The 12,961-nt window shown below is 39.9% G+C and overlaps 1 protein-coding gene across 4 annotated transcripts in view; it reads right to left on the minus strand.

Annotated features, from left to right (window-relative positions):
• NTM (neurotrimin) overlaps positions 1 to 12,961 on the minus strand; it is a 411,195-nt gene that overhangs the window by 176,154 nt on the left and 222,080 nt on the right. For all 4 annotated transcript variants that reach the window (XM_081279775.1, XM_081279773.1, XM_081279772.1 and 1 more), the window contains exon 2: positions 5,769 to 6,001. In XM_081279775.1, coding sequence (XP_081135901.1) covers positions 5,769 to 6,001 — 233 coding nt within the window. The remainder of the gene's footprint in view (positions 1 to 5,768; positions 6,002 to 12,961) is intronic.

Below are 12,961 nucleotides of genomic sequence, written 5' to 3' on the forward strand. Positions count from 1 at the left end.
CAGCATAATGTTGCCATACAATGCTCTCAGATTTTTAGAAATACAAATAGCTCTTTTGAGAACTATTCTCAATCTGCATATAATTTGGCACCCAATTCAGTCTCATTCAGTATTTTACCTACTCAGTGTTTTCCAAAATCTGGCTTCTACAAAAAACACTGAAGACAGGGAAATGGACATTTTATATATTTAAAAAAAAAAAAAAAAAAACAACCTTGGTTGTGGTTGGATAGCAAGATCAAGAGGGTGAAAGGCCTAAAAGATTCAGTTAGATTTCAGCAGCAGTCACATATTAATTATGCTCATAAAGCATAAAACTCTAAGGTTAAAGGGATGGAAATCATTAGAACCACATTTTAATAAATTGTAGGTGGACCTCACTCAGTTTTAAAGATTATGTTCTGGCTGTCTAACTGTCTGGGTTGTTGTTTCTTACTTTCATATTTTGAATGGTGCATTTAAGGCATCTTCAAGTCAGGAACTACAGATCTCTGACAATGTTCACCTCCCCCATGTGATGTTTTAGATACATTGCTGTCAACCTCTCACAGGGCTCCAAAGTTGAACTCTCAGAGCCCTGCCAGATTCCTATCCCATGCCACCAGTCCCCAAGCTCAGCCTCTCCTTCTTTTGCATCTTTAATCTCTAGACCATCTTCTTTGCCCTAGCTAAGAAAGGCTCTATAGTATTCCATATTTTTCAACAATTCTCTTCTGCTTTTTAAGGCTCACGCACCATCTTTTCTTATCACCATTCTCCAAAATTTCATTCTCTTTTAAGGTATTATGGTTTAGATACGGGGTATCCTCCAAAGCTTATGTGTTTGACAATGTAGAAAGTTTGGAGGTGAAATAATTAGGTTTGAGAAAGCCTTAACCTAATCAGTGTGTTAATCCAGTTGAATGGATTAACTGGGTGGTAACTATAGGCAGATAAAGTGAGGCTGGAAAAGGTGGGTCAGAAGAGATGTACCTTTGGGGTATATATATTTGTCCCTGCTGAGAAGAACACTCTCTCTCTGAATCCTGTGGGCCATTTTCTGAGTTGTTTTTTCCCTTTGCACTCTTCTCCCATGATGTTCTGCTTTATCTTGGGTCCAGAGCAATGCAGCTAACAGTCTATGGACTGAGACCTCTGAAACCATGTTTACCAAATAAACTTTTCCTTTTCTAAAGCTGTTCTTGTCAGGTTTTTTGGTCATAGCAGCAAACTGCTGACTTAAACACCTGGTTCTTTCAGGAATGAAAAACCATTTTGGCTTTAACACCAGGTGGTCATACTGTTGACCATCTTAGCACTGTCCTGTAAAATTTTCTTTAATGGAAATCCATATAAATGTTATATATATGACCTCACTAAGGCAATAGCCAGTGAGTGCATGAGGCTACTGAAGTATAGGAAATATGATTAGTGTGACTGAGGAAGTAAATGTTAAAGATTTAATTTTAGCTGTCTAAATTTAATTTTAAATAGCCACTGTGGCAGGTAACTACTTAGCTCAATTCTCTTCCTAATCTACCCCTTCCCTTCCTGCTGCCTTCTCTTCTACCACCCTTTCATACTACCCTCCTTACAAGGATGGCTCTTATTCCTAGCTCACCCAAGGGGACAGCTTGCCCATGTGATTGCCTGGATTCTGTCTCTAGATGTGAGGCTGCCTCTTTTCAGTGTTCCTTCCCCAAGGCTGATTCTACACAGTGAAGCTTAGAAGCACCATGCTCATATTCCTGAAGTTTGGACCTATGTCCCTGGCCAGAAGCTCTCTTTTCTCCAATTCATTTGGAATCTCATCCTTGGACTAATGGGCTTTGATCTACATCCTTACTATACCTGGTTCTCTCTATGGCTGTGCTTAATATTTGTTCCTGCAACTACCTATACTGTCCATTGCCTGCAGTGGGTAAAGATTCTCACCTCTAGTTTAAGCCAAACTGAACACACTCATATTTCCGGCACTTGACCAGTACTGTTTTGTAAACTGCCTTATATCCTTCACCATGAGAAGATGTAAGGATTAAGAGAATTTAGGCAACCACAGAACTATCTCTTTAAAAAGCTTTGAAAATAGCCCAGCTACAACAGGTAGACATTTTTGAAAAGAATGAGACAAGTTCCTTTTAAAAAGAAGTGGAAGGTTAAAAAGAAAAGAAAAAAGAGAGCAATTTTCTTTTCTTTTGCTAAAACCTGCTGCTATATGACTTTTAAAAAACATCCCAGAGAACAAAGCACAAAATCTGGATCTAGAATTTGCCACAGGAAAGCATATCCTGAGATTCAGAAGGACTGAAGAGGGTGGTTACTGCTGAAGCTCTAGAAAACATGAATCAAGGACAGTCTCTAGACCCTCACATAGAGCTTGAGCTAAGTGATGAGTACTAAGAAGCACTGGGGATTTGGCTGCCATATAAATGGGCCAGTTGGATTTTTGAATAGATCATTTATGAAGGTCTTTAAGTGGCTAATCAAATACCAGAGGAGTAAAAGGATCCATATTCCAACTGTTTCCAGGAGTGTTTGAAGAATTGATTAGATAATAGCATCTATACTTCCAGAAGCTAGCTTCATGGGAGTGATTGGTCCAAATGTTACACGAGTCCATATTCTCCACACAAAGGTGAACTAACTTTTCACAAGCAGCTTTTTATCCATCCTTATGTGCTAAGTGCTGGACCAAGGAACTAGTTTCCAGGATTGTTTTTTCCCAACGATCAATTATTATGTGAATGAATAAACTCATGCACAAAGACTGGCAGTCAGCTTTTCAGGTAGATGAACAGATGGTGTCAAAACTGTAGGAGACACAAATATTGAATCACATCCATAAAGACAGAGGATCTAATACAAAGAACTGATGGGTAGGTGGGATATTTGATAGTCATAGTCCTAAACTTGAAATAAATTGCACAATACTAAGAAAACTCCATTGCCTTCCTTCTGTATGGGTTTATTTATATATAATATTGACTACACAGACATAAATACACATACACCTAGGCAGAGTATCAGGTTAGTTCTCTTCTGTTGCTGCTTTTATATTTTTTTCTTTAACGATTACAATAACATTTTGAAAACTTAATATATCTGACTTGCATTCCAGCAGGGTTCTGTTCAGGATTGAAAAGCAACTTAAATCTAGACAGCCAGCTTCTGCTAGGGGAATTAGGGTTTCTGTTCAGTATAATAAACGATCCCAAGATAAATATATTTCTTTTTAAAATCCTAGATGGTAGTGTATCTTCTTTCCAATACAGAAACAGAGGAGTCTGGTTCTATTTAGTTTGTCTGATTGCTTTGAAGAAGGGGGACAGGTTGACTCTGGAAAAGCTATGGTCCTCTATTCATTAAAGTGTCAATAAAACTCAGCCCAGGCATATTGACAGCGGATTAGCTTGGGCTGAGTCTGTGTGCAAGACCAATGCCTTTTTTAACCCAGCTTGTTTCCAAATCAATACGCCCATCAGCATTCGAAAATTAGCCCAAGATGAGATTCCAATACTTGAGGTGGTGTGTCATGCTAAGAGGGCACCTAGCCAAGTCACAGATGTAAACATCAAGATGTGGATTAGACATTTTCCATTAGCTTGGACATGAGTGAAGATGGATGTAGAGTATATTCCCTCACCCCTCCCATCATTCCATCTCCCAGGTACTCTACCTTCTTTTCTGGAGCCCATGTAAGATCTTCACACTATAATTCCAGCCATTTTCTTCAATAAGCATTTATTACATGTTCAATTTGTATAAGACATTCGACCAAGTATTAGGGCAGGAGCGTGTGGGTGTGTGCAGAGGGTGTCTTAAGGGAAAAAAAAATCTGCCATAAACCACAGTGTCTTGTTTTAAAGGAGACATTAGCATTTTTCATAATTCCTTCCTTTCCTCTATCCATAAATGTTCTGCTTCCTAAGCAAATTCCTGTTCGTAGTTCCTACTCTTTCATTATCATTACTAGATATTCTGCCCTAGGAATTACTTCAAAAAGCACAGTCTAGTGGAAATTACAGAAGGTGCCACTGGAACATTTGCCAAACCTTCCCATAGTTTGGTGATTCTTTATTTTGTCTACCATAAAAATGTATTTATATTAAAACAGACAGACATTGAAACAACAATATCATGTAACAATTCCTACCCTGGTATGGAAAACATACTTTAATACCTTCTTTGCAATTCTATTTAAAAAATGAAATTTGCATGTAGCAGCTTGAAAAAGACTTATTCATTTATAGAACCAATAAAATAAAGAAAACATTATGATTTCTTTGGCGGAAAAAAAAAAAAGAGTGAGGGAAAAAAATCACACACAAAAAAAAATTTTTGTGAGCACACTCTGCCACAATGTGAGAGCTTCCAATGTCAAACTGGCATCATCTCTTACCAAGCAAGGCCTGATGTTCCCCTCATTCTAGCCTGTCCTCCTGTTATTACAGCTCACCCTATCTTGCTTTTCACAGTTTGGATTCCCCAGACAAGTTTTGCTGTCTCCTCCATTCTCATAGCTAGCTTTCCCCTGATTCTTCCAGTTTGTTGAGCTTTACCTTCTTGAGCCATGCTCTTTCCCATTTTCCTATAGCCAATCCTCCCATAGCTCTACCCTTCTCTCAAGGATGCTGACAGGAAGGGTCAGCTCCAGGAACCTCCAGGAAAGGAAGGAGTTCACTGCACCTGGCTGGATGAAGAAACGCCAACAGAGCAGCTGGCATTTAATTGCTTGGGGGCTTTAGCTTCTGAGATAATAAAATGTTTTTAATCCACAGTAAAACCTATCTAAAAAGTTTAAAAAATGACAACAGCATTCAAAAATAGAAAGAAAAAAAAAGAACTTTTTTAATATCACAACAGCTAACACATAAGTAGCCTTTCTATGGGCCAGGCCTTCTCCTAAGTGTTTTATGTGCTGTACATATAAAATTGAATCCTTACCCCTGCTCCACACATTGACCCCATTATACAGAAAAAGACCTGTGAGGCACAATGATAACTTGATCCAGTTCTCACAGCCAGAAAGCAGCCCATTGTAACTCTAAGCTCTTACTGACTAGGAATGCATCCACAGGCTGCATTATCTGAATGCTCCGGACCAGTTCTGCTTTGTCCCAAGTTCTGAGCAAAAGAGCATAATGCAGAGAAACATACACAGAGACAAACTCCAAATGAACTGCAGCAACAAAAGAACCCAAACAAACACACGAGGCCTCAAAAGTGCAGAAGGGAAGGACAGCCAAGCTGTAACAAAAACACAATGAATCTGACTGATTTTAGAAGAGAAGTGACAAATCAAAACCCAAGGTTGAGGCATAAGGGAAAATGCAAGCAAACCGGAAACAAAGGGGCTGATTGGGAAGGATGCACTTGAGGGAAGACCCCGAGCCTCCTTTATGGCTCTGCTTTGTGTCAAGGCTGGTCTAGGCTATGGAATATGTGTAGCACCAAAAGAACACTGTAACGCCGGTCTTAACATAAAGCAATCTTGGAGCTGGATGAAACATTAAAAACAAAATACTTAGGGGAGAAAAAAACAAGGAAAGCAATAATTAGAGGATAATTTCTATGAAAATATATTCTGGAATAAAAGCAAAAATGAAAACAAAAGTTCTATTCAATGAGCAAATGATTGCAAAATTCAGCTTCTAAAAACAAAATGACAGAAAGATGTCCTCACTGGGTAGGATAAAAAGAATACATCTCTATTAAGGTCAATGAAAAAGTCATTAATATACAGGCTTTCCTTGCTATCCATTCTGACCTCCCAGCCAAGCTTCACCCACCTTGTACAATGAGGTGGACCCGAGAGGTCTTTGGGTGGTTGTCTGTCTGCACAGAGCAGGTGTATGGGCCCTCGTCATACACATCCACATTCTGGATCTCGATGCTGTACTGAGTTTGGGTGTTGCTCAGGAGGACCACACGAGGATCCAGGCACCACTTGTCATTCCCAGCGTAGAGGATGGTGCTGCGGTTTAGCCAGGCCACCCGGGTGACCCTGTTGTCAATCGTGCACCTGAAGATAAGACAATACAGGTAAGTCAAAAGATCAGGGAGTAAACAGGAGCCATTGGAGTGGGGTTGTCATGGCAAGGCTAGGATTATTATTCAGCCTTATCTTTCCCCCTTATGTCTGCGTGTGTGTGTGTGTGTGTGTGTGTGTGTGTGTGTGTGTACACACACACACATTTACTTTTTTGATCTGTTATTGGTGAACTTTCTGAAACACAGTAGCCAAGGCCTTTTGGGATTAAAATCTCAGAATATTGGTTGTCTTAGACTTGCAGGTCCAAAGGAGTTCAGTGCCTCTGAAATTATCTGGACAAACAATTGCTTCAAACAACTTCTCAGTTATAACCTGGAGGTATCTTACATACTCAGAATGGCTGGATCTTTTAGCACTACTGGCCTTCCCTTGGCCCAAGAATTTCCATGCTGTGCATGCTTATAATTACTTTAATTACTGTCTAGGTGTTTTGAGTGTACTAATTCATACAATGCTTACAACCACTCTATGGTATATATTCTCTTGGCGAAGGAATTGAGGAACAGAGCGACTGAATAATTCTCCAATTCATATGGATAATATGTGCTAGATCAGAAACCCAGCTTTTAACTACTAACCATTATTCCATGCGTCTCAGAATAGCAAATTCTGACAGAAGGCTTCTGAAGTCAAAACTAAATATGGACCACCACCATTGCTATTTATCTTCATTACACCCAGGGGCAGAAATGTTCAATTATTGCTAGACTAAAGGCATTTTCCCAAAGCTCAAAACTGTTTGCACACATAAAAATAGATTCCTTTTCTTTTATTTTTGCATCTGGAGTCCTCAAATTGTGGAAGCTTCCTTCTCTTTTCTACACTTTAAAATTTGCCAGAGATCTCACCAAGTCCTCATCATGTCTTTCTGTCTGTATTCATTCCCCTCTCTTGCTATACCACACATATTCTATGGCCTTAGGGCAAATTCACAAATACAGCATCCTGATCCTAACTATAATGCTGGAAATAGCAATGTTACACAGTACACATAATGATGCCTCAAATTTATACATTCTATTGCAATATACAAAGCACTTTTACATTCACACTGTCTCATTTGATTCCTGCGTATCTGTGAGGTAGATGCTCTCACCCATTCTCTGTTTAGAGACCAGGACTTTGGAGTTTCCAAATGATCTGGGTCTTGCCCAAGGTAAGAGCACGGAAATAATGGAGTCAGATCTATCTCTCAGTCAGTGTTTTGTATTTCTGGTTCTGAGTATTCCTCAGAAGGCACAAAGCTTAATTTTTAGTGGGGAGGGTTTTTTTTTTTCTATTTTATTCTCAAAACGATCTGTCATAAGTAAAAAAAAAACAAAATCTAAGAGCTAATACTGAGCACCTTCACATTGCTATTTCTAGTTTCCTCAGGCAGTTGGTCCCTCTCGAGATGAGACATCCTGTACTATGCATCCTTTCCACTTTACTTGTGTAAATGTCACACCACTATGGAAGGGCCACTCAGGTGCAGGTGGACATTTTGCTGAGAGCTCCTGCAGGGAAAATTGCTCAACCAGAAAAAAAAAAAAAAAAAAAAAAAAAAAAAAAAAAAAAAAAAAAAAAACCTTTGCTCTGGTATCCAGCAAGTTTTGAGCTGCTTATTGAATTTTCTAGAAATTCAGAAGAGATGCATTGTCTCTGATATCAGTAAAACATACAGCATGAAAATGGTGGAAGATCTACTGGGGGAAAGATAAGGAGACTATTTCTGGAAAAGGGTGTAACACACTTATGTCAGAATCACATGGGAGGCACTTAACCTCTATCACCCACTAGTCTACTGATTCAGAATCTGGGAAACCAGAAATACAAATTTATAATAAAGTGCAAGTTGGGCCATGTACTCACTAAAGTTTGATGTTGAATAGTGTATCCTGGATCACCTACATAATTTATTGGAGCCTGGAGCAAAAGGAAAATGGGGAGACCTTTGCTCAAGAATTAGTAAGAGTTTTAAGATGGTAAGAGTAGAACATGAAACTAATTGCTGGTCCCACTGCAAGTAATCACAGTTGGAAATCTAGCTATGAATGCACCTCAAACTTCTTTATACTATTGAACTGCCTGGGAATCTTGATGAAATGTGGATTCTGAGTGCATAGATCTGAGGTAGAATCTGGGATTCTGTATCTTTAGGAAGCTCACAGGTGATGACAGTATAGATGGTCCCTGGATCACTTCTTGAGAAGCATTTATCTGGAGGTAAATTTTGTGTACATTAGCATTTGCAAAGCACCAAGATAGCAAAAGTGTGATCAGCAAACAGCAGGCTCAATATTACTTGGGAACTTGTTAGAAATACAGAATCCCATGCCCTACATCAGAGGAATTGAATTGGAATCTTCATTTTAATAAGATCCCCAGGTAACTCAAATGCACACTGCGTGGCCTAGAGTGTACTAAAAAACCTTCTTTTATGCTTTAATGATAATATCTGGACTATATTCTGGGGGGGAACAAGTGGAGAGAAGGTCAGACAATGAAGGAGGTTCCTGACACTGTTCCTTCCCTTACATCTTGGGCTGCCATTCCTGAAATATGGATTTGAAATGACATTGATCTCAAATCCCTCAAGAGCAACAACACAATCCACAGCTTACTAGTAATGTACCTGGGACACCATTTATGTTAACAAGCATTCGCTGCTCTGACTTGCATGTGGGTCCAAGAAAGGAACTGGTTAAAATTCACATTTATGGCTAATACTTTATTGAACATATATTACTATATGCTAGGTTACCATGCAATTCCATTAGCTGCAATTTTATCATCTCAAAAACTTGATCATGTTCACTTACTGTTGACAATTTACAGATGAGACTGAGACTAAGAAACATCTGTATTGATTATGATCACACTGATATTAAGCTGTAGAAATAAGAATAACCAATGCTGTTGGGTTTTTTTTTCAAATTCGATATTTTTTAATGTATTCTTTTTAATGAGAGAGAGAGAGAGAGAGAGAATTTTTTCAATATTTATTTTTTAATTTTCGGTAGACACAACATCTTTGTTTGTATGTGGTGCTGAGGATCGAACCCGGGCCGCACACATGCCAGGCGAGCGCGCTACCGCTTGAGCCACATCCCCAGCCCCAAATTCGATATTCTTAAATGGCCTTATGTGATCTCAAAAGAACATCTAGATCGGTGGTTCTCAAATTCAAATTGAATCATCATCTCCTGGATGATCTGAAAGCATTAGTCATTGCTGAGTCCCTGCCTGCACTTTTATCATCCAGTAGTTATGAGGTGGGGGTCTAAGAAACTGCATTTCTGATATAATCCCAAGTGGTATAGATGCTGCTGGTCTGGAGACCCCTACTTTGAAAACCAATAACTTAGATATCTGGTTCCTGGTGGAATGAGAGGAGGAGAGTGAATGGGCAATAGGAAATGATTCTTGTTGGAAGCAATTTCCCATTATGCTGCAGGAGAGAACTTTCTTGTACCCAATGTGTTCTGGGAAAACAGAAGCAGACGCCTAGTTATTTTTCTCCAACCAGATACCAGTTAAATGCCCATAGTGCAGGAAATGCTGACCAACAGACTCTAAGTAACGTGAATAATTGTTGTTGATGGCTGTAACACAGGCATCTCACAACCTCAAGAGGAATACATGAGGACTGTCCTGGGCTTTTTTGTGAGCATCTAATTATTGAAAATCGACTAAAACAGAAGTGTTCCCACCACACCGAATTGCATTACAAAGCCAAAGAGGTTCCTCTGCAGATACACTAGCGCTCAGAACATAGCCAATTTCCAGCACAGTTATGCAGCCCCTGTGATATACTACGCTGAAAAGCTGGCATAACTTCAGCTGTGGTTTTGGGCACATCCAAGGTCATGTTTAGATGTCCAAACTGTCACTGCTGGATATCAGTCTTGCTGAGTCTCCACGGAATTAACGCTGGCTTCTGCAGAGATGGATCACAAAGGTAACTTGGCAGCCAACTCCTGTCACCTCCTCATACCTGCCCCCATCTATCTGTCTCATTTATCCAGTCTCCATAACAATGCAGAGGAGACATTTCTCCTAGGTTAAAGAAAAAAAAAGTGAAAATGAGCATAATTGCTCTCTCAGTCAGAGCAAGTGCTTTGGTGGATAGGGATTAGGTAGAAATTTGGGTTTGGGGAATTAAGCCAACATGTTCCTTTATTCAGATACTGTCCTTCATATGGTTCTTCTATCAACTGACTCCTCAAACACATGATTTTATTTCACCTTCTTCAAGAAGGATATTAAATATATTATTAACTGGGAGTAAATAAGGTTTCATAATTTTCTGTCCACGACAGGTGAACAAAGATGGAGATGTTTATTCCTCAGATATCAGAGAAACAGTCCCAAGTTGACAGAATGCAGGCCAGGAAGAGAGATGAGAGACAGAAGGGAGGGAAGGGTCCAGAATAAACTTTGAAAGTCTCTCACCTTTTCCACAATCTTGATACATACCACCTTTCCACTTCAACATCCTCCCTGCCCAACATAACTAAGATAAAAGGAACCAAGAACAACCTTAGTGTGCCCAAGGATTCTGGGTTGGACCCGGGATCTCCCAGCTCCCCTCCATTCTGGTAGCTTTCGGTTATCCAGCTTCAATGCCAGCCACTCAGTCACTGGCCATCAGCCTTTGGCACTTCTGAGTGACTTTTCCATCACCACCAGTCCCTCCTGCATGTGGAGGACATGCAGGAGGCCTAGCCTATTCAGCATCCTGGAGCATCCAGACAGAAAGCCTTGAAGAGACATTCATTTGCCATTTAAGTCTACATATACTTTCTCAGTGTATGTATGTATATGTGTATGTGTATTTCTTGTTCTTCTTCTAGAGAAATTTCTTCTAGAAACTCTTAGTGGATAGACGTATTCTAGTTGAACATGGATTATTGAGGGCATCCTCCCCCCTCCTCATATTAATTGTCAATGCATTCTCTTTAATGATGAAAATTGTCATGTGTAGTTGGCCAAAAGAGACCCTGCCATATGAGCACATGTTTAGCCATGAACCAGAACACAGAATATGGTAGAGAAAGCTGTATCAACTGTAATTTTCAGCTACTGCATCTATTGTCCCAAATCTCTAAAAATGCAGTCCTCTATATCCTTAATGTCTTGCTGATGAAAGTGGCTTTATTACACATGCTGCATTTATATAGTGAGGGATACCACAAAACTATTAAGGAAGCTCGGGATGTATGCTGCAGAAATAAAACCATAGAAGTATGGACTCAAGGCTCATGCTTTTGGATTTAGGATGAGAGGAGAAAAAGAGAGATATGAACCTGGGAATTAGAAGAAAAATGGAGCAAAATTATCTGTTTGTAACCTTCTACAGACAAAGAGAGTATTGAAATAAAGAGTGAGATTACTGAAGAAAGGAGAGAAAAATCCAAGCTTGGCCTTTCTTAATCGCACCTGCCTGAAGATCCGAAGGCAATAATGGATCCAGACAGTGTGCAATCCAACTGTTCCTTCTATCAAATGGCCCTTTAACAGCTTTTGAAAGGCAGCATGCTTGAGACCACAGCAAAATAAGTGCCTCCATCCTTCACAGCACCTGGTCACAATCACCTCTTATCACACTGAAATGCTCCAGCTGCCCCTAAGTTTGGTTCTTCTGGTCATTTGGTTTGTGCCCCACCCCACCTGAATTTTCACAGCAAAATATTACATGAATGGCTTGGAATACCTACACTCAGCTCCAGGGGATTGGGACTCACCCCATGTGCATCTTTCACATCTGCTTTTTCAGGGAGGTGTTTTCCGAGGAAACCAAGAAACAAACAAGCTAGGATGTTTCAGATGGATACAATGAAAATTCTGATACCAGCTAATGCCTTAGTTCTTTATAGCAAAACACCCTCACTACTGATGGTGTTAATTTTGACTCTGCTGGATATTTTTTAGAGTGTTCAAAATCTATTTGGATCTTACAGAGACAAAAACACAAGTTAACACTCAGATCACACGGGCCTTATATCTCCCAACTGTTGCTGTTTTTGCTTCACATAAGTAAACAGATGTGTGCTATGAAATCCTTCCTAACTATGAACATAACGACAAGGTGACCTGGGTAGAATCATAGGACTCACTTATGATAGAGGTGAAAAGGCTGGGGGGAGGGAAACAAAAATCAGAAACAGTTGCAGGCATACTATCCTATGACCTCCACGCAGCTAGCTGGTAGTGGTGGTCAGAGGGAGGGTTGGGAAGAGGAATGAGAAAAGGCTCTGAAGCCTGACTGCAGGAATGAAAGACCCAATGCGGTTGTTGTTGCCTCTGAGGTCTCAGATAGGTTATCTCACTTCACTGAGTTGCATCTATATCATGTGTAGTAGAAATAAATCTTCCTTCTGTGTAAGAGGTAATGAGAAGATGAAAGGGAACCGTGCATGTTTATGCTTTGCTTTGTATATTGTAGAAACTCAACAAATAATACTGTCATGCACTCTATTATATATACTGCTTCCTTATTTTACCGATATATCTATGTTACATCCCTGACTTGACTGCAGGTTCTTGAAAGACCTGAGCCATGCCTTATTTCCCCTTGTGCTCCTGTAGAATATTGTATAGAGTCCAATGTAAGGACACAATAAATATAAGTTCACTGGCTAATTATTTGATTAAAATCTTCCATTTTCACAAACTCCCAAGAGATAATAGATGATGAGGTTTATGTCCAGTAAAGGCCCGAGCTGTGAGGACATTTGCTTTGTATGTCCCTACCAACTGGCACCTACCAACACAGGTATACACCCCTCCACTATACCTGGCAACTAGCATGAAGGAGGCAGTCCCCTGCCTCTTTGTGAGTGCTACTGGATACAGCAAAAAGGTTTTGCTCTGTGGAATTTCTGAAGGGCTTTCCCTAACCACGCTTAACCATCTGTCCTTACTGCCCATTCAAAGAAGTAGCACCAT

The sequence above is a fragment of the Spermophilus citellus genome (assembly GCF_964194105.1).
Source record: "Spermophilus citellus genome assembly, chromosome: 2".
Classification (NCBI taxonomy): domain Eukaryota; kingdom Metazoa; phylum Chordata; class Mammalia; order Rodentia; family Sciuridae; genus Spermophilus; species Spermophilus citellus.